General features: G+C 44.8%; 1 protein-coding gene across 3 annotated transcripts in view; it reads right to left on the bottom strand.

Annotated features, from left to right (window-relative positions):
* Nucleotides 1-24,744, bottom strand: part of KIAA0930 (KIAA0930 ortholog) — a 92,455-nt gene that overhangs the window by 58,705 nt on the left and 9,006 nt on the right. For all 3 annotated transcript variants that reach the window (XM_085884272.1, XM_085884269.1, XM_085884270.1), the window contains exon 2: nt 21,659-21,801. In XM_085884272.1, the coding sequence (XP_085740398.1) occupies nt 21,659-21,801 (143 nt within the window). The remainder of the gene's footprint in view (nt 1-21,658; nt 21,802-24,744) is intronic.

Here is a 24,744-nt window from a genome sequence, read left to right on the forward strand (position 1 = left end):
TGGATACCATTGACGAGAGTCGCAGGGCCAGGCTGAATGGCAGAGCTGAGCTGTTCAGGGAGCTGAGGCGTAAAACTGTACGTGCACTGAGGATGGACAAGGAGGCCTATGTGCGAGGAATCTGTGAGGGGGTAGAGCATCACCTGTGGACAGGTGATTCTCGTCCCGCTTACAGGGGAATTCGCGCATTACGTTCATCCAAGCCCATCCCTCGGAGCACTGCAGTTCGAGCAGAGAGTGGTAGGCTCTTGACAGAGGAGTCCGAAGTGAAGGCCCGCTGGGCCGGTGACTTTGAGCGGTTGTACCAGGCTGATCCCAGCTGTCGAGTTGGACATCAAGGGTGTTACAATCCCTGTTGCTGACCCTCGAATCAACTGTGGTCCACCTTCGCTTGTGGAAACACGGGCTGCGGTGAACCAGTTGAAACGGGGCAAAGCTCCAGGGATCTGTGGCATCCATGCTGAACTTCTCAAGGCTGGTGGAAATGCTGCACTCATGTCGTTGCATGCAGTTTTGTGCTCTGCCTGGAACACAGGCATCATCCCAACTGACTGGAAGAGGGGCCTTGTTGTCCTTCTCTGGAAAGGGAAGGGTGATCGCCAAGACTGCAACAACTACCGAGGGGTGACGCTGCTCTCAGTGCTGGGCAAGGTCTTTGCTCGGATAATTCTTGATAGGGTTCACCACCATCTGCTTGAGCACCAGCGTCCAGAGCAGTCAGGCTTTACACCAAAGAGGTCAACGATTCACCGTATCTTTGCTCTTCGTGTCCTCACCGAACGCAGGCGAGAGTTTCAGCAGGGGCTGCTTGCAGCCTATGTTGATATCTGTAAAGCGTTCGATTCAGTGAATCGGGATGTCCTCTGGAGGATTCTTGGTCTTCGTGGGGTGCCACCAAATCTGATCGATCTGATGTCTGAACTCTACTCTGGTACTGAGAGTGCTGTGAAGTGTGGTGGTACCACCTCCGACTTATTTCCAGTTGTTACTGGAGTTCGTCAGGGATGTGTACTTGCCCCCACACTTTTCAGCACTTGTATGGACTGGATTTTAGGGAGGATGTCGGAGAGATCAAGTTGCGGTGCATCGTTTGGCAATGTCAAGATCTCGGACCTTGATTTTGCAGATGATGCAGTCATCTTTGCGGAGACTTTAGACATCCTCTTGGGGGCCCTCGAGGTGCTGAATCAGGAGTCGGAGCCGTTGGGATTACGGGTTTCTTGGGTCAAAACTAAGATCCACGCTTTCGGTGACACCTTGGATGCTGCTGTCCTGTCTGTGTCTGTTTGTGGTGAGGATGTTGAGGTCGTGGAGAGATTCACTTACCTTGGCAGTGATATTCATGTCTCTGCTGGCTGCGAGTCAGAGGTCAATAGACGTCTGGGTCGGGCCTGTGGAGTCACGGATTCACTGGATCATGGGGTGTGGCACTGCCGGTACCTGTGCGGGAGGATGAAAGTCCGAGTCTTCAGGTCCTTGGTACTTCCAGTCTTGCTCTATGGGTGCGAGACTTGGACTCTGACCAAGGATCTGAGACGGAGACTCAATTCCTTTGGTACCAGGTCTCTTCGGAGAATCCTTGGCTATCGCTGGTCGGATTTTGTGTCCAACGAGCGGTTGCTGAGAGAGACTCGGATGAGATTTGTTACCTGCATAGTCCTTGAGCGTCAGTTGCGGCTTTATGGACATGTGGCTCGTTTTCCTGACGCTGATCCTGCTCACCAGATTCTCTCAGCGAGGGAGTCTCATGAGTGAAGGAGGCCAGTGGGCCAACCACGTGCCTCATGGTTGCAGCAGGTTGACCATCATCTCAAGGAGATGGGGATGGGCCTGGCATCTGCCTGGAGGATGGCCAGACGGAGGCCCCTGGAGTACCGGCGGAAAGTGGACGCAGCGACGCGCTGTTCTGGCACATGCTCCCATACCTGACCTGAGGACGCCCAGTCATCGGCTGGCTTTCGAGGCCAATGTTCCAACTTGGTTTGCCAAAGAAAGATCCTGGCTTATAGTGAGACCCAGGAGTTTGAATGACTGAACCTACTCAAGTATATTGTTAAGAAAGTAGATAGGAGGGTTTGCCAGATGGTCTTTCAGAGAGAGATGGTGAGAGAGTGAGATTTCTCAGGATTGAAAGACATATTCCAAGTGTTTTACCAGCTTGTGATTTTTTTTTTTTCAAGGTCTGAAGAGAGGAACACGCTGCAGCCTGTCTGTCTACAGGATGAGGGATGTCATGGCAGGGGGTGGAGTCATCAGCAAATAGTTAAAGAGGATTTTCCAGTGAGTCAGAGAAATCATTGATGAAGATCAGGAATATAAATAGGACTGGGCCGACAACACTACTTTGGGGCACTCCAGCCTTGACAGGGAGAGGAGATGAAAGGATTCCGTTGAGTGCCACATGTTGGCTACGAGAGTAGAGGAAGTCAGTAAGCCATGTGTGGAGTCCTTGGATGCCATAGGCAGAGAGTTTGGAGAGTAAGGCCAGACTATCACAAGAACGAGGTACATCCAGAGAGATGGCCCTGAATTCATATCTTACATTGAGGGCCTCCATCCATGTTGGGTGAGTAGTAGCAGCACGTCCAAGATAACCAGGTCCGAATCCGAATTGATGATACGAGACGAGGTTGTTGGAGAAAAGGGAAGGATTTCATTGCAACTGTGATGGATTCCGTGACTTTGCTGATTAGAAGTAAGCTGGTAGGTCTGCAGTTGAGGGGATCAGTTTTGCATCTTTTTAACTCACCTGAACAGTAAACACTTGCAACTTCTTCTCTGAAACATTTGATGGGAATGTGACCAAACTTGGCTGAAATGATATTCGGTATGTTGCAACTCAAGTATGTTCACAGCATTAAAAAAAATAACAACATTTTCAAAATAAATCAGTTGGGGTCTAAGGGGCCTACCGAGGGTAAAAGTGGGACCAGGTTTAACCCCCCCCCCCCATCTCCCAAATTTTTTCCTCAGAAGCTACACACACAATTCTGATAAAACTTGAACCACAATCTTCATCACCCATGATGTATCAAAGTTTGCTCACGAGATATATATATATATATATATATATATATATATATATATATATATATATATATATATATATATATATATATATATATATATATATATATATATATATATATATATATATACATACAGGATGAAAAGGCAGAGAGGATGTGCAAGACCGGCAGAGCAGGTTTTTAGAACGTGCGAGCTGAAGCCGTCCAGTCGAGTAGCAGAGTCAGAGAACCTTCTCTACCTTCTCAGGTACAAAAGGCACAGAGGCAAGGAGAAGTTGGGTATGACAGGGAACGATGGGTACCAAGATTGAGGGGACAAGACTTGGAAGCAAACACAGAATTGAGACATTCAGCCATCTCACAAGCAGAGTGGGCTGTGGTGCCTTGAAAAGAGAGAGAGGGGATGGAAGGGGAGCGTTCACCAGAGACAGACTTAACAAGGCACCACCAGGTTTTAGAGGAGGGACACAAGTTTGAAAGTTCATTCTTGAGGTTGGACAGATGTTGTTTTCTGGCTCTCCTGAGAGTGGACACTTGTTGCGAACTTTTTGGAAAGCATTGAGATTGCATTCGGTTGGATTAGCCTTCCAGGAAGAGAAGGCAAATAGTTTCAGAGCAAATGCCTCACTACAGGATTCATCAATACTATGGGGGGAGGGGTATAAGGGTAGGACAATTGAAGATGAGATGCAATGAATCTGTGCATGAGAGAGAGCAGGTTTCTGTGGAAGAATTCCTATGCCGAGTTATCAGAGGCAATAGATGTGGGAGACCAGTCCTGAAGAGAAATAGCTGCTAGTCATAGCTGCCATTCTGCTCGAGTGAAATGCCAGACTCGCCGGTGTTGAGGCAGCTGTCTGAGAAGAGCCAGAGATGTTGACCAGACCAGAGATGATCCCAAGCATATGATCAGATGAACTATTTGGAGGACAGGAAGAACAGGAGACATTTGCAGGAAAATTCACAATCGATCAAAGTCCAGAAGGGAGGATTTTCCATTGGGGAAATCTGGGTTGGAAAGTTCACAGATTGAGTCAGTCCCATGGAGTCACAGAAGTCCTTTGCTCAAGTGCCATGGCTGGTGAGAGAGGCACCAACATCCAGTCAAGTTGGTCTTCCATAATGGCGTTATTGTTGAAGAATAACCCCAGTCAGGACTGCACAAACTGGCCCGCAGCATAGCGACAGCCAACTTATCCTGCAGAAGAGGCCCAAAGTTCCCCCACAACCGAGATGCCCCGCTGCCACCCGTGTTGAGCCAAGACCACACAGCTTTAGAGTGAGGCAAAGAGGCAGAGATGGAGAGAGAAGGGGCTATCCCCTCCCACACACTCCCAGTGCTTTGCGCACCTTGGGCCTTGCAGCCCGCAACGACGGCTTTGCTTTCAAGTTTGGCTGCTTCCCAGCCTCAACTGACATTCGTATAGTTTACCCACAATTTTTTTTACCACTACACCACATTACATTTTTCTCGGATCTCAAATACCTTAAATGTTAATGTACACCAATACCGTTTGAACCATTTTGTCTTCCATCGCGAAGTCACACACTCCACACCCCCAACCCCTCTCCATTTTTATTTTTTAAAAAGTGTATTGTGGATCTCCCAGGAATCACCTCAATTTGTTTTTATCCACTATCCCCACACGCTTCTTTCTCCATTTCTATTTCTTTCAGCACGTTGTATCCAAAGTTCTATGCCTTTCATCTATCACACCTCATCCTTCCACCCCTCTTTCACAATCAAAACAATTCGAATCACTAGTCAATACCCACTCCCTCCAGGAACAAGAAGATTTGCTTTGAGTTGGCAAAGTTTCCTCAACCTCAATACCACCCTGCTTAAGGTGCTGCAACACCTTGACGATTTAACCAGCGTATGCAGACTTATGAAAAATTTGTCTAAAACGCTGGCCCATGTCGAATACGTTATGGGTAAGTTTTGTATACGTTAAGAGCATGCTGAAAAACACTGCCATACGTCGTAGTACGCTGGCTTTCATCGTTGTATTTTCCGGTTGTCCTCAAATTTTAGCATGCTTGAAATTTTACGACTTATGCCAGCGTATGACTCACACGTTCCGCTACGCTGGCCATAAGTTGTAGGCACGTTGTGCGATCGTTGACACACGTTATTTGAAAGTTACTCATAAGTCGAAACTCCTCTTCTTCTTCTTCTTCCTCCTCCTCCTCCTCCTCCTTCTCCTTCTCCTTCTCCTTCGGCTTGCTCCCGTTAGGGGTCGCCACAGCGGACCAACCGTCTCCATTTCGCTCTATCCTCCACATCTTCCATTGACACTCCAACCACCCGCATGTCCGCCCTCACCGCATCCATGAACCTCTTCTTTGGCCTTCCTCTTCTCCTCCTGCCTGGCAGCTCCATCTTCAACATCCTTCTCCCGATATACTCCGTTTCCCTCCTGTGCACATGTCCAAACCATCTCAATCTCACCTCTTTCACTTTGTCTCCAAACCGTCCTACCTACACTGTCCCTCTAATATACTCATTTCTTATCCTATCCATCCTCATCACTCCCAACGAGAATCGCAGCATCTTTAACTCTGCCACCTCCAGCTCCGCTTCCTGTCTTTTTGTTAGTGCCATCGCCTCCAAACCATACAACATAGCTGGTCTCACTACCGTCTCCTATACTTTCCCCTTCACTCTTGCAGCTACCCTTCTGTCACAAATCACTCCTGCAACTCTTCTCCACCCACTCCATCCTGCCTGCACTCTCTTTTTCACTTCTCTCCCACACTCTCCGTTACTTTGGACAGTTGATTCCAAGTATTTAAACCAATCCACCTTCTCCACCTCAACTCCTTGCAACCGCACCATACCACCACCCTCCCTCTCATTTACGCACATGTACTCAGTCTTACTCCTACTGACTAACATTCCCCTTCTCTCCAGTGCGTACCTCCACCTCTCAAGGCTCGATTCAGCCTGCTCCCTACAGATCATGATGTCGTCCGCGAACATCAGTCCATGGAGACTCCAGTCTGATCTCATCCGTCAACCTGTCCATCACCATTGCAAACAGGAAAGGGCTCAGAGTCGATCCTTGGTGCAATCCCACTTTTACCTTAAACCGGTCTGTCATTCCTACCGCTGTCACACTGTCCTCATACATATCCTGCACGATCCTCACATACTTCTCCACCACTCCCGACTTCCTCATACAATGCCACAACTCCTCTCTTGGCACCCTATCATAAGCTTTCTCTAAATCCACAAACACACAATGTAACTCTTTCTGGCCTTCCCTATACTTCTCCATCAACATTCTCAAAGCAAACATCGCATCAGTGGTGCTCTCTCCTGGCATAAACCCATATTTCTGCTCACAGATCGTCACCTCTCCTCTCAACCGAGCTTCCACGACTCTTTCCCACAACTTCATGGTGTGGCTTAACAACTTTATCCCTCTGTAATTTCCACAGCTCTGCACATCACCCTTGTTCTTGAAAATCGGAACCAGTACACTTAATCTCCACTCCTCCGGCATCCTCTCACTTTCCAAGACTTTATTAAACAATCTGGTTAACAACCCCACTGCCATCTCTCCTAAGCACTTCCATGCCTCCACTGGTATACCATCTGGGCCAACTGCCTTTCCACTTTTCATCTTCTTCATAGCAGTCCTCACTTCATCCGTACTGATCCACCCCACTTCCAGATTCACTATCTCCACCTCTTCCAACCTTCTCTCTCTCTCATTTTCTTCATTCATCAGCTCCTCAAAGTACTCCATCCACCTTCTCAAAACGCTCTCCTCGCTCGTCAGCACATTCCCATTTGCGTCCTTTATCACCCTAACCTGCAGCACATCCTTCCCAGCTCGGTCCCTCTGTCTTGCCAATCGGTATAAATCCTTTTCCCCTTCTTTTGTATCCAACTTCTCATACAGCTCGTCATATGCCTTTTCCTTGGCCTTTGCCACCTCTCTTTTTGCTTTTCGACACCACTCCTTGTACTCCTGCCGACTTTCTTCATCTCTCTGACTATCCCACTTCTTTTTTGCAAACCCCTTCTTCCTTATACTTTCCTGTACTTCCTCATTCCACCACCAAGTCTCCTTATCTTCCTTCCTCTGTCCAGATGTCACACCAAGTACCTTCCTAGCTATCTCCCTCACAACTTCTGCTGTCGTTGCCCAATCATCCCACCCATCTTTACCACCATCCAACGCCTGTTTCACCTCCTCCCTAAATTTCACGCAACAGTCTTCCTCCTTCAGCTTCCACCATCTGGTCCTTGGTTCAGCCCTCACTCTCTTCCTCAACCTCACCTCTAAAGTCATCCTACAGACCACCAATCGATGCTGTCGAGCTACACTCTCCCCTGCCACAACCTTACAGTCACTAATCTCTTTCAGGTTGCATCTCCTACTTAAGATGTAATCCACCTGTGTGCACTTTCCTCCACTCTTGTATGTCACCCTGTGTTCCTCCTTCTTCTTGAAATACGTATTTACCACTGCCATTTTCATTCTTTTTGCAAACTCTACCACCATTTGCCCTTCCACATTTCTCTTGTTGAGACCGTACCTCCCCATCACCTCCTCATCCTCTTTATTCCCTTCCCCATGTCCATTGAAATCTGCTCCAATCACCACTCTTTCATCTTTGGATACACTCTCCACCACTTCATCTAATACTCCAGAAATCTTCTTTATATTCCATCTCACATCCCATATGTGGGGCATATGCACTGATGACATTCATCATCACCCCTTCAATTTCCAACTTCACACTCATCACTCGGTCAGACACTCTCCTCACCTCCAATACCCTCTTGACATAATCTTCCTTCAGGATTACCCCGACACCATTTCTCCTCCCATCCACACCATGGTGGAACAGTTTGAAACCACCTCCAATGCTCCTCGCCTTACTCCCCATCCACTTGGTCTCTTGTACACACAGTATGTCCACCTTTATTCTCTCCATCATATCAGCCAACTCTCGCCCTTTGCCAGTCATCGTCCCAACATTCAGAGTTCCAACTCTCACCTCCACACTTCTACCCTTCCCCCTCTCCCACTGCCTCCAGACTCGCCTTCCCAGTCTCCTTCTCCTCCTTCGCCCAGCAGTAGCACAATTTCCACTGGTACCCTGCTGACCACCGGTACCGGTGGCGGTCGTTGGTAACCCGGGCCTCGACCGATCCGGTATGGAAATTCGTTTTGTTGTCCGCATAATGATTTGGCATAGGTTTTTACGCCGGATGCCCTTCCTGACGCAACCCTGGTCGCCTCTTACGACACACAGGGATATGGTACACCTATTCTAACCGGGGCATACACCGGGCCCAGTACAACTGGTGCTCATTTCGCCGACCTCGGAAGGATGGCAGGCTGAGTCAACCCCCTGGTGTTTTCGACTTGGTATATATATATATACATATACATATATATACATATACATATACATACACATACACACATACATACATATATTAATATTAATTCAGTGTCCCAACGGGGCTTGAACTCAGGACCTCTTGGGTCCCAAGCCACTGCCCTAACCACTGCGCCAACACCAGGCTCACTCATAAGTCGAAACACGTCGAGGTAATGCTTAGCGTACCCAAAACTTATTTCTAACCTATGAGTAACGTGCTTTGAACCTATGTGTAACGTACCTCCAACGCATATTGACGTATGTAGACTTATTTGATTGACGTCTTCCGGACGACCACAGAACTTACTGAACGTGTTTCTAATTTACAGCTATGTATAATGGCGTATTGGCAGCGTTTAAAACAAAAACAAAACAACTTCCGATATTTCGTCACGTGCCGTTACGTCACGTCCAATTGCCTCCAGTTTGCTCATGTCTTATTCTTAGTTCCTCCTCTGTGAATATTTTCTGTTTGAGGATATTGTCACGTCGAAACTTAAAAGCAAATGTCCGAATATATTTTGAAATTAGAGAAGGACTTAAAAAAAAAATAAAAAAATAAAAAACAACAACTTCAGATATTTCGTCACGTGCCTTCTCCGGAGCCAAGGAGAAAAAAAAAGAAAATGTGCCTTGACAGAGAAAATAAGTTTCGGGTATGCTAAACATTACCTCGATGCGTTTCGACTTGTGAGTAACTTACAAGGAACTTGTGTCGACGTGCGTCAACGATCGCATATAGTGCCTACAACTTATAGTTGGGCCATTTACAGCAATTCCGTGACCGTGGAGAGCATAGGTTCGTTTCTCAGTGGAGTTGTCTTCTATGAGGGTTAAATAAAAAAATTAGCCCCCATGCCCCTCGCAAAAATGCGGGCTCACTCTGTGAGAGCCCCAAATCCAAGATGGCCACTGTCGGCCATGTTGGAAATTATAGTTTGGTTTGCCAAACCAATGGTTTGGCCTACAATGCTACACAGTATATGTATTCTGGGACTTTTTGGGTCAAGGAATTCATATTTGATGTGGGTTTGATGATTTGACCTACTTTTGATCTTCAAATCCAAGATGGCTGCTGATTTTCAGCTGGGAAAGGTCAATTTTTAAATGTTGTCCTAGAGCCTTCATAATAGGCTCTAATGAAAGCTCTTTTCATGTTGAGTTGAGGTATGGACAGTAGAACTACAAGTAAATGCACAGAGGTCATCTTGATGGTCAAAAAGGTAAACATTTGTGGTTGATGAGGAACAAACCTTTGCTCTCCATGGTCATTGAATTACTGGAGGTGGGCCAACAAAATGTGTATATTCTAATACATTTGTACATCAATATCCCCCTATTTTAGGGAAGTACAATGTCTTTAACCTGAATTTACAACTTTCCAAAGTAAGTAATGGACCGCTAGTCTTCATCCGAATCTGTGGATTCTCCGGCCTCACTCCTCTCATCATTGCTAGTACTCTCTTCACTATTCTCATCTGAACAATCACAAGGTATGAGCTGCTGGGGTAAAGGGGAAGGGTGTGGCGCACTGGTCGGCACTTCCCATTCAGAATTTCCCAGCCATGATCAATGGGGGACGGATGCTCTAACAGGTTGTAATGGAGCTGGCAATATGTGATGTAGTTCGTCCTCTCCACATGGAGATCCAACGAGTCATCATCAGGTGGGAGGCGGATCATACTCTTCTTCTTCAGTTTGTGCCACTTAGAAGCTCTGGCCTGCCCACAGGTAACATCTGCACTCTCAGCATGAACTTTGGAGAGGACAAAAGCCTTCATATCAGCTCTGACTTCGTCCTCCAACTCCAGACTCTCACCCACTCGTCCTAGGAGCTCTCTCGCCTCAGGATCAGAGATCATCTTCTCCAACACTGGCTTTTTCCCATGCCCAAAGAACCCTGATGTGTGATCACTGCCAGTGATGACATGGAGAGGTATGATGATATCTGCAACCTGTTCTGAAAGCATGGCACGGCAGTTGATTAACACATTCTTGCATTTAATCAACAGATCACATCGGAGTTGTTGTGAGACATAAGCCGCCTGGACATACACGTCGGTGTCCTCGCTGTCTCGTACAACTGCTCCAGTGTAGTTTCTGGTCCTCAGCTTGGCATAGGCCGAGAGCAGCATTGTATCTGCCTCTGGATGCTTGAAGACAGTCTCCATTTGCCACACCAGTGCTCAGGTTAGTTGACATCTCACCCTCACAGTATATGTAGTGGGGCAACTTTGCTAAATATAGCATAACAATTGTGCATTTTGTGAGGAAAGCACCAAATTTGGCACATTAGTAGCCAAACATATTATCAACAGATTTGGATATTGGGCCATCTCAAATTCAGCCGCTGATGGCTGTGGCAGCCATTTTCCACTGCCATCAAAAATTTTGAGACGGCCCAATATCCAAATCTGTTCATAATATGATAGGCCACTAGTGTACCAAATTTGGTGCTTTCCTCACAAAATGCACAATTGTTCTGCTAAGTTGCCCCACTAATGATGCTACTCTGCACCCGACCAACTTGTTTTCTCAACTGTTCCTTCACAAGCTTTTGCAGTCTGACCTCGTTTCCTGAATTGACCATGAGTTTGTTGAACTCAGCAGCTCCTGGAAACATATCTTCGGGCTTAGGGAAAACATTTGGGATGTGGAGATGTGTTTGCTGCCCGTTGATCATGCTCATCATCCTTGATGCTAAAGGGAAGGTCATACTTGTCATTGACGAGGATGATGAGGCATGCATCAGCATGGCGTGAGAGGATAATAGCGCAGATCTTATCCAGGTAGTCACTCCAGCAGTACTCTGAGCCATCCCGCTTCCTAGCCTCTCGGTCCTCGGGCGTGGGGGTGGCTAGCCACCAGATCAGCCCCATGTCCATGAGGCTGATGTGGTTTCTCAGCAACTGGGTCTAGGTTGAACAGTTGTAACAACTTGCTCTTCGCAGCCTTGTACATTGACCCATCTACATTGTAGAGTGAGAGGCACTCCTCAGTCACTCTCCCCTCAAGGGCTGACAAGCTGTATCATACCTGATCCCTCCACAAGTTCTACCAGGGCTGCCATCCCTGACCTCTCCATCTTGGCCACACCAGATGGTGCACAGATCTGTACACTAGCAAAATTCTTCCTCTTATTCCTGTGGATGGTTGCAGTGAGAGGCTTCATCTTGGTGAACACTTGCTCTTGCAGGATTGTTTCAACCTGTGCTTGGCCATCTTGTAGTGCGGTCTTGGGTCATACACTAACTCCAGTGATGCGACCAGGCCAGACTGTAGTGACCTCAGTGTAGGTGAGGATATGTCAAAGGGCTCAGCATCAAAATCCTTCATGCATGCCTGCAGGTCGTGAACTGACTGCTCATCCTTCTTCATCCTCGCTGGCTGACACTCAACATGTTTCATATGGGAAGGCTGGCATTTGAGGTTCCGATTCACAGTAGCCTTCACCCTTGCAACATTGTTTGCATTCCTTGTTGTTGAGAACAGTTGCTTCTCATTTTGCAAAAGCTGAAGCCATCCTTGCTTCAGCTTCGAGTTCAGATTCATAGTCGTTTCTATCGAAAGGTCCAGTGGCTGGCAGGAGTAGGGTAGCCCTGTCATGGACTGGGTGAAGTGATTGTAGAAGGCCATTTGCTCATCTGAGAGTGAAGAGAGCATCCATCGCCCAATAATCTGGCAACCATCCTCCATAGTCATATGCCATCAGTCCAGGCAACATGTTGATGATAGGTACTCAGAGCCATTTCTTGCATGACATGCATCAATACTTTGGACAAGAGAGTCTGACATCTCTATGAATGAGACCTAGAAGTTGCCCATGTCTGTGCCAGGTTTCTCATAAACTCTGTTGATCAGCTCCTTCATGTCATCATCATCATCATCCTCAAGATGACTGTGAGCTTCCTGTAGCCTCCTGTGTCTCAGTGAGTGCATTGCGTAGAGCAGTGTTTCTCAACCGGGGTTCCCCGGAACCAGAGGGTTCCGCAAAAGGTCGCTAGGGGTTCCGCGAGAAACAGTAATAAATAGGCTAATGTATTTTTGAATAGTTGTTTGATTTAATATTCGTAATTTTACGATACACGTGCGGCATATTGTTGGAAACTCCTTGGTTATTATAATAGAGGCTTCAACCTCTTATATTATAACAACCATAGGGAATGTATTTAACGATGTCTATATGGCGCCAGTGTGAAACCGCCCTCACTGGTAGGTGGACGTCCTGTACACGGCGGATTCGTGCATCATTGAGTGACTGACTCAAGTACGGGACGCATGCACGGTGTCCATCTTTCTTCTCTGTGCTTCCTAGCGCAAAGTCTGTCTCTCTGTCTCGGTTAGTTCTTCTGTTTACCTTTATTTGTTTGTTTTGTTGATCAAGTTACATGAGGTGCGTTTTTTTTTATTTTAAAAAGTTTTTTTTTTGTGTGTGAATTAAAACCTCGGTGTGAGATCTCATAAACGATCAGTATGTTTTTTTTTTTTCATTGCCAATAAATTTGACAAAAAGGGGGTCATTTTTTCCTTTAACCAGGTATCCGAAAAAAATATTATATTTACCACGTGAACTACGATAAAAATAGAAAAAAAAGAGCTAGATATTAATAATGGTATATAATAAATTTTATGTAGGGGTTCCCCGAGACATGAAAATTATTTCAAGGGTTCCACAAGGGTAAAAAGGTTGAGAAACGCTGGCGTAGAGCATCAAGATTCTGCTTGATGTCCTCTGATAGTTCCTCATACTCAAGAATCTCTCAGTCGTTTATGGATAAGAGCCTCTCTCCAGAGCAGGATGCAGCGCACACCCCGCCTGTAGTACTTCCCTCGTAGTGCTTGGTCAACAGACCCCTCCACAACTACACCTGCTGTAACCAATGTCTGCCATGCCAGAGCCCTTGAATCTTTTATAGATAGCATAGATGTAGGACATCTGCTGGTGGAAGGCACCAATAATCAGGATGATGTCCTTGAACAGTTCTTGATTCTCCATCTTGAGCTGCACGATCAACTTGTAGGTGGGCATGTCACCAACGAGAAAGGAAAATGGAATAATCTTCTTATGCATGTAGTTGGGTCATTTGCAGCAATTCTGTGACCATGGAGAGCAAAGGTTTGTTCCTCATCAACCACAAATGTTTACCTTTTTGACCATCAAGATGACCTCTGTGCATTTACTTGTAGTTCTACTGTCCATACCTCAACTCAACATAAAAAGAGCTTTCATTAGAGCCTATTATGAAGGTTCTAGGACAACATTTAAAAATTGACCTTTCCCAGCTGAAAATCAGCAGCCATCTTGGATTTGAAGGTCAAAAGTATGTCAAATCAAACCAACATCAAATATGAATTCCTTGACCCCAAAAGTCCCAGAATACATATACTGTGTAGCATTGTAGGCCAAACCATTGGAAAGATAATTTCCAACATGGCCGACAGTAGCCATCTTGGATTTGGGGCTCTCACGGAGTTAGCCCGCATTTTGCGAGGGGCATGGGGGCTAAATTTTTTATTTAACTCTCATGGAAGACAAATCCACTGAGAAACGAACCTATGCTCTCCACGGTCACGGAATTGCTGTAAATGACCCTACTAATATTCCCAGCGTAGCGGAACGTGCGAGTCATACGGCGAGTACGTCGTAAAATTTTCAGCATGCTTGAAATTTCTCGACGTACCACGAAATATGACAGCATACTTCATCGTTTTTCAGCGTGCTCTTAACGTATACACAACTTACCCATAACGTATTCGACGTGTGCCAGCTTGGTTCGGCAAATTTTGCATAGGTCGGCATACGCTGGCTGAATCGTCAAGGTGTGACTGCGTGGTTGACACTTCTAATTCCCAGGCGGTTATGATTTAATTTGGCGTGCGGAAGGTTTTTAACAGGCTACGCCACGAGTTCGTCGGCGATACGTGGAGAGCGCTATGCCTAAGTTAAACTATCGTTGGGCATAGGTCGTGAACGCCAACAACAGGCTAAGCATTCGTTGGTACAAGTTATCTATAAGACAACAAAACGTTCTGTGCCCATTACCAACACGTTATGAATACGACCAAAACTTAAAAAAAAAAACATCAAAATTTCAGCGTACGCCAACGTTTTACATACATTTTTATACGTTGCCATTGCTGGCTAAATCGTCAAGGTGTGACAGCACCTTTAGGCAGGGAGCAGTGCTTAAGGCACTTGCACTATTCCATGTGTACAGGCAAAAACCACAAGTAGTCTCCCCACTCTCGTTGGGGGTTATTTACTTAATGCCCATGGGCTGACCCAGTAGCCCTGGGTACCCTAAGCATAAATGAAAAATTTGGTGGAGGTCACCCAAGCCATTTTGGATTCCATAAGGAACAGACATGATATGATTTTAGATTATAAAGTGCCAAAGGTTAACTATTGCGCCATTTGATTATTCCATGCTGTGCAGACTCTTCAACCTTCACTTCAGAATCTCTTCTGAAATCCAACATACTGTAACAGATGTAACATAATTCTCCAAATCAAAGATAGGGGGTCTTATTGACAGATTAAATATTCACTGTTTTTCCTTGCAAATCATGTGTGCTGCAAAATAAATAAATAAAAGGTGCTTCAAGCCAGCAGAAAAGCCACCCATTCTGTGTCAATATGAAAATGAGCATGTCAGCATGATAAAGCAAAACTCATTATGTAGTTTAATGGAAAAAGTAGTATAATCATATTTGAACCAATAAATATGCAAATACAACGATTTCAAAGACAGACACAGAAAGGCCAAATTAAAATTTATATTCCACCATGCTGGAAATATTCAACATTGCATTAAGATCAAAACTGGCAAGTCAATAACAAAGGTATTACCAAGCAAAACATGGTATAGTAGTGGAACCTCTTTTATCTGGACATCCAAATAACATTCAAATTTTTAGGAGTTGCTTTTCTTCCTCTAGACTCTTTTGAAAAAAAAAACAATAATAATAGTGTCAGTGTATCACCTCCATAACTCCAAAACCATAAAACCTAGCAGCCTGAAACTTTGCATGCATATCAAGAAACCTCTAAGGAAGTGAAAGAGTGAAAAATTGGGCGTTTGGGTTAATTAAAACACCCCTTTTGAAGATAATCAATGGCCTTATTTAATTATATCCTTCAACAGGCACATCCTCGGTCAGGGCTCTCTACGGGGTCTTAAGATGTTTCCAAGGTAACCTCGCTGAGGTCTGAAGCCGCCAAGTTTTTTGGCCTGCTCAACCATGCCTCGACTTGCAACAGGCCACAACGTTTTCTTAACGATAAAGTTTTTTATTTTCCCTTTCCTCTCATATTATCGAATACCTGTTCATCAAAGCTATGAATCACTGGGTACATTATAATGCTTATAAACGCTGAGAAATGGCAGCGTTCATAGCTGTATTTAATTTCTACACATGCAATAACCACGAGAGTCTCTTAAATCAAGCAGAATTACTAAATTTAAGCTCCAGAATCTAACTTAACAGCAGTTCTGACTCCTAAAAATTGCTCATTTGTCCAATTCGGACATATTTGACATTTCAGGCGTCTCTGGGAGGTGTATATTTAATATGACGGTTCGGTGATTGCTAGTCGCATGCCAAGCAAGCCAGCCGTTTAATCAACCGTTTCATTGGAGTGCTTAAGCCACTTGATGAGCGCTCTACAATATTCGCACTCTCACTGAATACTGTATGTCGATCGACTTGAACAAACTTCAGGGGTCACTCACATGCGTTCTTAGCCACATGTTGTTCTGTGGTGCAACAGGCTGTAACTGGCTCACTGAAAATGTGAAATTTTATTTTCCATCACATTTCCCCTTTTTGTGCATTCTTCCATGATACAGCTCATCACTTTGGCATTGATAAATACAAATAGAAATTAAACGTTTATTTTTTTTAAGTTTCTTAAACCGTTTCGCTTGGTGAAGCCGCTTGGCACACGTTTAAGTTTCAATGGTGATACCACTGTTCTATACCGGAGGTAGGAAGGCAAAATAAATTAGATAATCACAAAGAGGAAAAATATTTTCAGTTATTAAATAATGAATCGACATATCATGGCAGGAAAGCCGAGAAGTACGTATGCTTGCTCTGTGTAGCCTGGATTTTAATCCTGACCCAGCTACAGGATATAAACTGTCATCCCGGTGTTTCACAGGCAGGGCGATTCATCAATGTGTACGCCGTCTCTTGGATGGATAATAAACTGGGCATCACAGCTGCCAGCCTACCTCACCCCTTTCCAACCCAGAGGGCCTCCCTTCCCCCCCCCTTTTCTCTGCCCATTGATTGGTATATATATATATATATATATATATATATATATATATATATATATATATATATATATATATATATATATATATATGTATGTGGGTTTCAGAATATGGAATTGAGTCCTCCCAGGGCAGGGTCAAAGTATCCACCTTTATTTCGGTAAGGGGTCACGATTCATGGACCAAGCTGTGAAGTTTTCTGTTCTCAAAGTTTTGTGTCGAGGGCTCTCTTCAAGTTCGTCACCGAGCCCCAGACAGCTTCCTAATGTAGTTTGTTTGTAATAATATTCCCAGGGATGGTTTCTAATACCTCTGTGAGGTTCTGTCATCATTCCCATATCTCCAGCTATCACTAGTACAACTTTGGCATTCTTAAACTTCCAGGATCTTCTCACTTCATTCTCATTTTCTTGATTTCTGCATTGTTTCGTCCAAAATCACTGGTATCAACACCTCAACAAGCAATGCCTTCTCTCTTTTTTTGTACCGATGTATATCTGGTCACAATGCTTTGTTTTCGATCTTCATGCCCGATGGGATCATTAGGTCATACGCGAGCGGAACTCCCATGTTTTCAGCGATTGCTTTTGGTTCAGTCCCACAAATTTTCTGGAATTGGGATATAAAAATTTTTGCAGATGTGCCAGCGGATTACTTTACAAATTATGTTGTCGTGTGTGCAGCTGTTCTGACATGAGCATTTCTTTTGCGTGTGTTCGGTCTTTAAGCGTCACAACATTCTCTTTGCTAACCCTACCTCCACCCATCACCGTTCTATCTCTCCCCAACCCCCACATTGTCTGTCTGTCTATCTGTCTCTCCCCCCCCTCCTAAAATGCATAGCAACATTTGGTGAGGCATCGATCTCTCCCACCCCTCTCCCTCACTCACTCTTTCCCCCACCCCCACTCCCTCCATCCTCTCCTCTCCTCTCCTACCCCCTTCAGCAAAGCAAGAGGTGTATTAGCAAGTAATAACAAAAATAGGACATTTTATTGGGTTTTTAGAATGGTCCAAACTGAAAAATTGGATCGGAAACGAGCCGGGCCAGGCTTCGCTGCCAACCCGGTACATCACCACCAGTTACTCTCCTTAAAAGCAAACCATGTTTGCAGAATACTTTAAGTTTATTCAATTAACTTGAGGTTTCAGACCAATGAACGAAGCAAAGAAAAATATAAACCAATGTCACCCGCAGGGTGACCCGTATCTTGCCAAAAGGTGACCACGTGTGACTTGTTTAAGGTCACACTGAGGTGAACAGAGCTGATATCCACCAGGAGCGACTCCTTGAGGAATATCTGCCTACGAGAGATTCCGAGGAGAATCGTTCTACAGAGTAACCATGAAAAATATGCGTTTGCCTGATAACGTCACCAAATGACGTCATAATGTCTCAAGCTTGACATAGAGAAAGCACTCATCGAGGTGTTCAATTTGAGGTATGACACGATATGGTTCCTAAAACTTGAAAATTTGACCTTGGGGTCAAATATGTTTGACCTCAGGTGCTAACCTTGAAGGTAAAGGCCAATCGCCACCAAAAACTAATCAGCTGAGCGCCAGACCATGTACTACATTCCCATAAAGTTTGGAGATGATTCGATTGAAATTACTCAAAAAATAAGGGTTTCGGCGACCTCCATGATTTCCCGCAAAGTGACCTTGACCTTTATGTGTGCTGAAGGGTATTGTAATAATACTACGATATATGTACCCACAAGAGTTTCCGATGAGAATTGTGCTCTACAGAGTGATATAAAAGGTGAAAAATCCAATGATTACAGACAAAAAAAAAAAATTTAAACTTACCAGGTAACACATCTTGCAAAAACAATGTTTTCGCAAGATAAAAATACCCCAAATACAAAATATTCACAGCTAGAATTGATGAATCTTACTGTCAATGATGAATCTCCTGCACCATCAACATTTGTTACATCCGATTCACTTGGACATGTTAAATAGGGTGGTATATGAGAATGCTTCAGTCATGCTAAACTTCCAGAATTTTTTTAACGATGTTTAAAATAATAATATTTATTTATTTTGTACACCATGTTCTTTTTGAGCCTTGACATTGTACAGTAATTTTTTTTAATGCGTTTCTGCTTCTTCACATCAGCATTCTTCCCCTTGTCACACAAAAGTGATCCCTCCCAAAACAAAATCTCCCTCTGCAGCCTATGGGGGCAGGTGCATGACGTCACTTGTGGAAATTGCCACAACATCTGAAGGAACTTTCAACAAAGCCATCACCCCGCTCTCTTTGTACCCAAAGCCGCAATGAGAGCCCCCAGCTTTCTCCGTCCCGCAGAAAACTCACCAACACTGCCTTGCACTATACCATGCCTGCGAGAAGCGCCACACCTCGCAAGCCACGCAACACGAGCATGCATGCTGATGGGTTACCAAGAAATGGGCAGATGGAGGGAACACTGAAAGGAACCATGCACAACCAAGGGATGACCGAACAGCCGCAGGATTGAAGGTAAGACCAATGGGGTGAAGGAGGGACTGACTTGAAAGGATGTTTGATGGAGGAGAGGTTATTGGTGGATTGAAAGTAACAAAAGGAGAGGGGGGGAGACATTACATGGGACAAACAGCTTAGCAAACACATGCCCCTCCAAACAGCCCTTTGACAAGGGACCAAGGACCATCTATACAAAGACTAATGAAATAACTAATCCTTGGGTCACCTACAGTACATGTCTATGTATGCTCTCCCCCTGGGGAGAGTTTTCCAAAACCATAACACATACATATTCAAAAATCCACTTCCATTTTTAATTAGCATCCATTAACCAGAAATATCATGTCTGCAGATCACCCTTGGTCACAACCATTCCAGATAAAATAGGTTATCCTGAATCAACAGCAACAAATTTGTGCTTTCCTCAAGAACTTTGTCAGTGTGACACTTGTGGGAAACGCTTGGATTTTTTTTTTTTTTTTAACTGACACTAAACCAGTTCCACATATTTTAGGCATTGGCAAAAGGTTAAACACAAAATAATAAATAAAAAGAAAGAAAACAACCTAAATTGTAGTATTAAACCACAAGCCTGATGTTGGCTTAGTGGCTCAGATGGCTGGCTTGGGACCTTAGGGTCCTGGGCTTGAGCCTCTGTCGGCCGTTTAATTAACACCACGGAGGGTTGACTCAGCCAGTCATCTTTCTGAGGTCGGCGAAATGAGTACCAGTGTACTGGTAATTGGGGCACAACATCAGCGGCATTGTCGTCAATAAAATGGGAGGAGGAGGACGAGGAGTATTGAAGCCTCACCAAACTATATGTGCAAATTATTGGGACCTCAAGTCAACCAATAACACTATCAACAATGACAAGGGGCATTTATAAACTTCAAGGAATGGAATATTGTCAAAAACCATGAACCATGGTTTACTCCACATAAACTTTCATGAGGCATGCTTGTTTATATGCCATTAGTTTCATGAATGATTCAGCCATTTTAGTAGATAATTCAGAAGTTGGCTGTGTCGTTCAGTCAAGGATATAGTAATAATGATAATAATAAAACACCCATCCATCCATTGCGACCAGACTGTGCGGAGCGTTGGTGCTGCCTCAGCAGTCTCCTTGGCTATTCGACACAATCCTGGACAGGTCACCACTCCAACGCATGATACCAGCAAGCTGGCACTCATTTTGCTGACCTCGGAAGGATGACAAGCAGAGTCAACCCCACCTGGTATTAATTCAACAACTGAGTGAGATTTGAACTCAGGATCCTCAGATCCCAAGCACACCACCCTAACCATTGAGCAAACACCAGGCATGGGGGGAAAGTGGGGGGAGCGGGACATGGGGATAGGGAGGGAGGTGGGGGTGAGGGTTAAAAGGACTCTATGCATGGGTAAATTTGACTTCCTTTCCTTCTCACTCAAATTTTTGGCAAACAAGATGACAAATTGGTCCGTCCGCCAGCGAAGCAACGGCTAGGCTCTGCAAGTAATGTAGAACTAAACCTCGGAAATTCCACTCTCTTGCTGCCTCTTGATACGAGGTGTGCGTGGCGAAGCACTCGTGGGTTTCTTGAACATCAAAGTTAAAAGTCAACAAATGTGCCAGCTGCAAAGAAATCCATGAATGGTGGTGAAGGCATGTACTCATATTCTTCAGTAACCAAATATGCAGCATACCAAGTGTGAACACAAGTCCTTTAAAGATTATCGAAGGCCAGAACAAGCAGTAAATGTGACGTGTTGCTCAGATAGAGGTACTGATGGAGGATAACTATGTTATGGTCACCAAATTAGACAACTTGCAATTTCTCAAGGTAGTATTATACTCATCATCTACAAATACTTGGCCTGACCAGAGTCCCCTACCACGCTCGATGGCACATCCTTATGGGCATGTGGGAGTCCCATCAAAATCTAATTAATTTGTCCTGTCACACACCCAACCTGTCCACAGCTTTATGAGATATCACGCCCACATAAAAAAAAAAAAAAAGTCAGTGGTGAAAATGTAACCTCTATCCATTGGAGAACATGGAGGTAAAAAAATAAAAATAAAAAAATCAGGATGGGAAGGGGGGAGAGAGGGGGTTTACAGGAAAATATATGAGAAATGATCCCATGGGAATCACTGAAACCCACTCCCCCAAGGCTGAGCCAACAACACAAGCAATCAGGATCATTTCTCATTACACCACACCACCCTACTTCCTTCCCATGCATGTAACACTATAGTTCAGGATGCAATACCAGGCATTAAATTGAAAATAATAGGAATTACGGCATTAAAACCGTAGCATACAATTCTGTTCACTTTAAATTCCAGGAAATTTATTCATGCAAAAACACGATTGAAAGACATGGCATTTCAACAATTATTAAAAGCTTATCGATGTTGAATGTTTTACAAAACCTCAAACTATACATGAAGCAGAGAGAAAGGGAATTTGTACCTGAGAACTATTGCAAATTTCTCCAACAGCATGTCCACGACGCACAATGAACAAAAGGTCATCCTGAGCTTGATCTTCAGTCTCCATGAAATAATTGGAAAACATTTGTGTCCAGAAAACTATACGATCATCAGCAAGGCAACCTGCAGCAGAATGGATAGTCATTCATTGGAACAATATACAGAACTGAACATCAATGTTTTGGTTATTTTCACTTTTGTGGGAAGTTAGAAGTATGCACATAGGTACTCACTAAAGTACCCAACCCTTGTGATGCGATAAATTATTTCAATTATTTCTAACAACAACAAAAAAAAAAAAGGTTAAAAGTGTTGCACACTTGATTTCACTCAAAGGCAAAAGTTCTGAGCTACTTATTCAACCCACCGTAGAATGGAGGGAAGGAATAGCCAATCAGCTCTCACCTAAACAACTAAATCCTTAGACCGGGTTGCCAGCGAAACGTTTCCCGAGACCGGGTCCACTCACTTTTTTGCTCAAATTAGCAGTCGATCTAGTTTTTTTAAAACTTTTAGTTGTAAGCGACTTCTTCTGTTACATACATATACTGCTACGGTTCTCGGAACCGTATGCATACAACATACAGGTGTCCCAAGTCAGTTATTCCATTAGTATACGTGTAGATAGATCCCTTCCTTGTGTGTAGTGTGAAAAACACGGGGGTGCGTTGCAATGGGCTTTTAGTTAGGTTAATCATTTTCTCCCCTTTTATTTTATTTCCCCTTTATTTGAACCACGGTACCTTCATCCCGCTTGACTCGCACCCTCGCCTCGCTTACCACAGCGTGATGAGCGCCTACACAGAGACTCGTTTTCCGAGTCAGAATCCAGATGTTCGCTGTGGCAGTTCCATCTCGGCTTCCACCTTCCCAAACCCAGACATGTGGTGTGAGCGTGCCTTGCCGGCCTCTGGCAAGACCCCGCCCAGGAAGGCGGACCGCATGAAGGCCCGGTCTAATCGGGATGAACGATGACGTCGGCTTCGCCATGGCTCCACCCCGAGCTCCGTGATCTATAAAATACGAAGCAATCCTCAGAGTGGAGTGGTATGGGATGAAAAGGAGTTCGTCGGAGTGGGAGAAGGATTGGAAGGTTGCAGTTATTGACGGGGTCGTTGTGAAGGCGTTCCGCTGCTTGGCTCTGACCACGTCCTGCCTCGACGGCCCGACTGCTGGTCCACACACACCCAACCTCGACCGGGTCTCTTGCCTGGTCCTGTCGACTGCTCAATTTCTCGCCTCGGACTCCGTTCTCTCCACTCAAGCTCCTTTACAGACACGATGTCCACACGTGCGGCGTGCGAATGCACACCGAACCGCACGACCTTTGTCAGGTGCCGCACCACGGAGCACCCCTTCCCCCCGAAACGCTCAGGTACCAGAAACTGTGTCCTCAACTCCCTCCCTTCCTGGCTGCAAAGGGTCCCCTTTTCTTTTCATTGAGTTTATTTTGTCCGAGTGTGTGGCGCCTGTCCGTTAGATAAGCCTGTTTAAGATCTTTATTGTTGCTTTTATTAATCTCACGTCAAGTCTGCACTGTGTCTGCTTTTATAAGTTGCTTGCATAATTGTCGCACCACACCTCTCTCATCTTCCCCTGTGTAACACACCCAATAAACCTTTTTCCTGTGCCACATGCTTTTCCCCGCTTTAGTGTAAATAATAATTGTCGAAATGTTCCCAGGTCATCTTTATCTTTTCCTCCATTGGTCCAGCATGGTTGGGATCTTAGTTTATCCGGGTCTTTATTCCCGATAATCCGTTCCTTCTAGCCGGTACGGCCTTGGCAGTTCCGCCCGGCTGCATCCGATCTGGAAAGGTAGTTGGTACTCTACCATAGTCGGTAGAGTGATCCTGTTCGGGTAAGGCGTACAGAGGGCGTGGTTCCCCCGTAGTTAATTAGGTAACTTGATTCTAGACAGGAGGACCCTACGCCATGCAGTTGAGGTATTGGCGTCCAGTCGGTTAAGCGACCCGCCACGTCACAGAATTATCCGTAAGCGACGGCCTCCAATTCCAGGAAGTCTGGTGGGAATCGACGTAAATTCCCCCCCCCCCCCCCGAGTGGTCGTTCTCGCCACAATACACACATAAAAAAAAAAATTCAAATTACTGTGAAAGTCAATTTGACATCACAGTTCCATTTAGTGTATAAAATAAATTTTGAAATTGAAAAAGTTTTATTTTTGTGACTTGTAACATTCACTTACACAAATGAAATATGCAGGATACAGTTTGCGGATTTTTGTACAATAAACAATAATAAATTAGTGCAGTAATCAACACTAGTTATATTAATGCGAATGAAAAGAAACCACAATAAAAGTTGCAAATTGGTGAATATGTGAAATTAGTTTTCATCAGCTTGTTCCCTTGCTTGAAAGTCTACGAGTGGGTTCAGAATGGTGCCAAGGAAGCAACTTTCAATAGAACAGCATGTGAAGATCCAAACTGAGAACAAGGGCACACTGAAGACTAGAACTACGTTGTCGATGGCACACCATCGCATATTCCCGCGTGCACTGCTTTGTCCCATTTACGCTAGGTGAAATTTTGATTTAAAAAGCTATGACAATTTTTTTTTTTTTTAATTTAATCGACCCCCATGACCCCAACTCCTCTGGCCCGGCCCCTAGGCGTCATATCAAAAATCCAAAAGTGTTGTGCACTTCCCCATACATACATCTACTATGTCCCAAAGTTTCAAGTTCCTATTTCAAACGGTGGAGGAGGAGGAGTTACAGGGTAAGACAGACAGACGGTGGAGACAATCACAATATTCCCACTTTTATTCGAAAGCGCGGGAATAAAAATAGCAGAAAATCTGAGGATCTCCTACAATGGTGTGATGGCCACTTTGCAACGCCTGAAATAAACTGGCTTGGTACACAACAAAAAAGGCCAGGAAGACCCAGAAGAACCTCCAAAGGCAAAAAAAGCACAAAGAAAATCAAGACAGCAGCTGATAAATTGAGAGCAGATCTGAACATCAACATCTCTTCCAGAACCATGTGCAGAAAGCCGATTTTCAGGTCTCCATGGCAGAGTTGGAGGAAAGAAACCACCA

The sequence above is a fragment of the Eptatretus burgeri genome, chromosome 6, assembly GCF_056783735.1.
Source record: "Eptatretus burgeri isolate ZD-2024b chromosome 6, Ebu_testis_v1, whole genome shotgun sequence".
NCBI classification, from domain to species: Eukaryota; Metazoa; Chordata; class Myxini; order Myxiniformes; family Myxinidae; genus Eptatretus; species Eptatretus burgeri.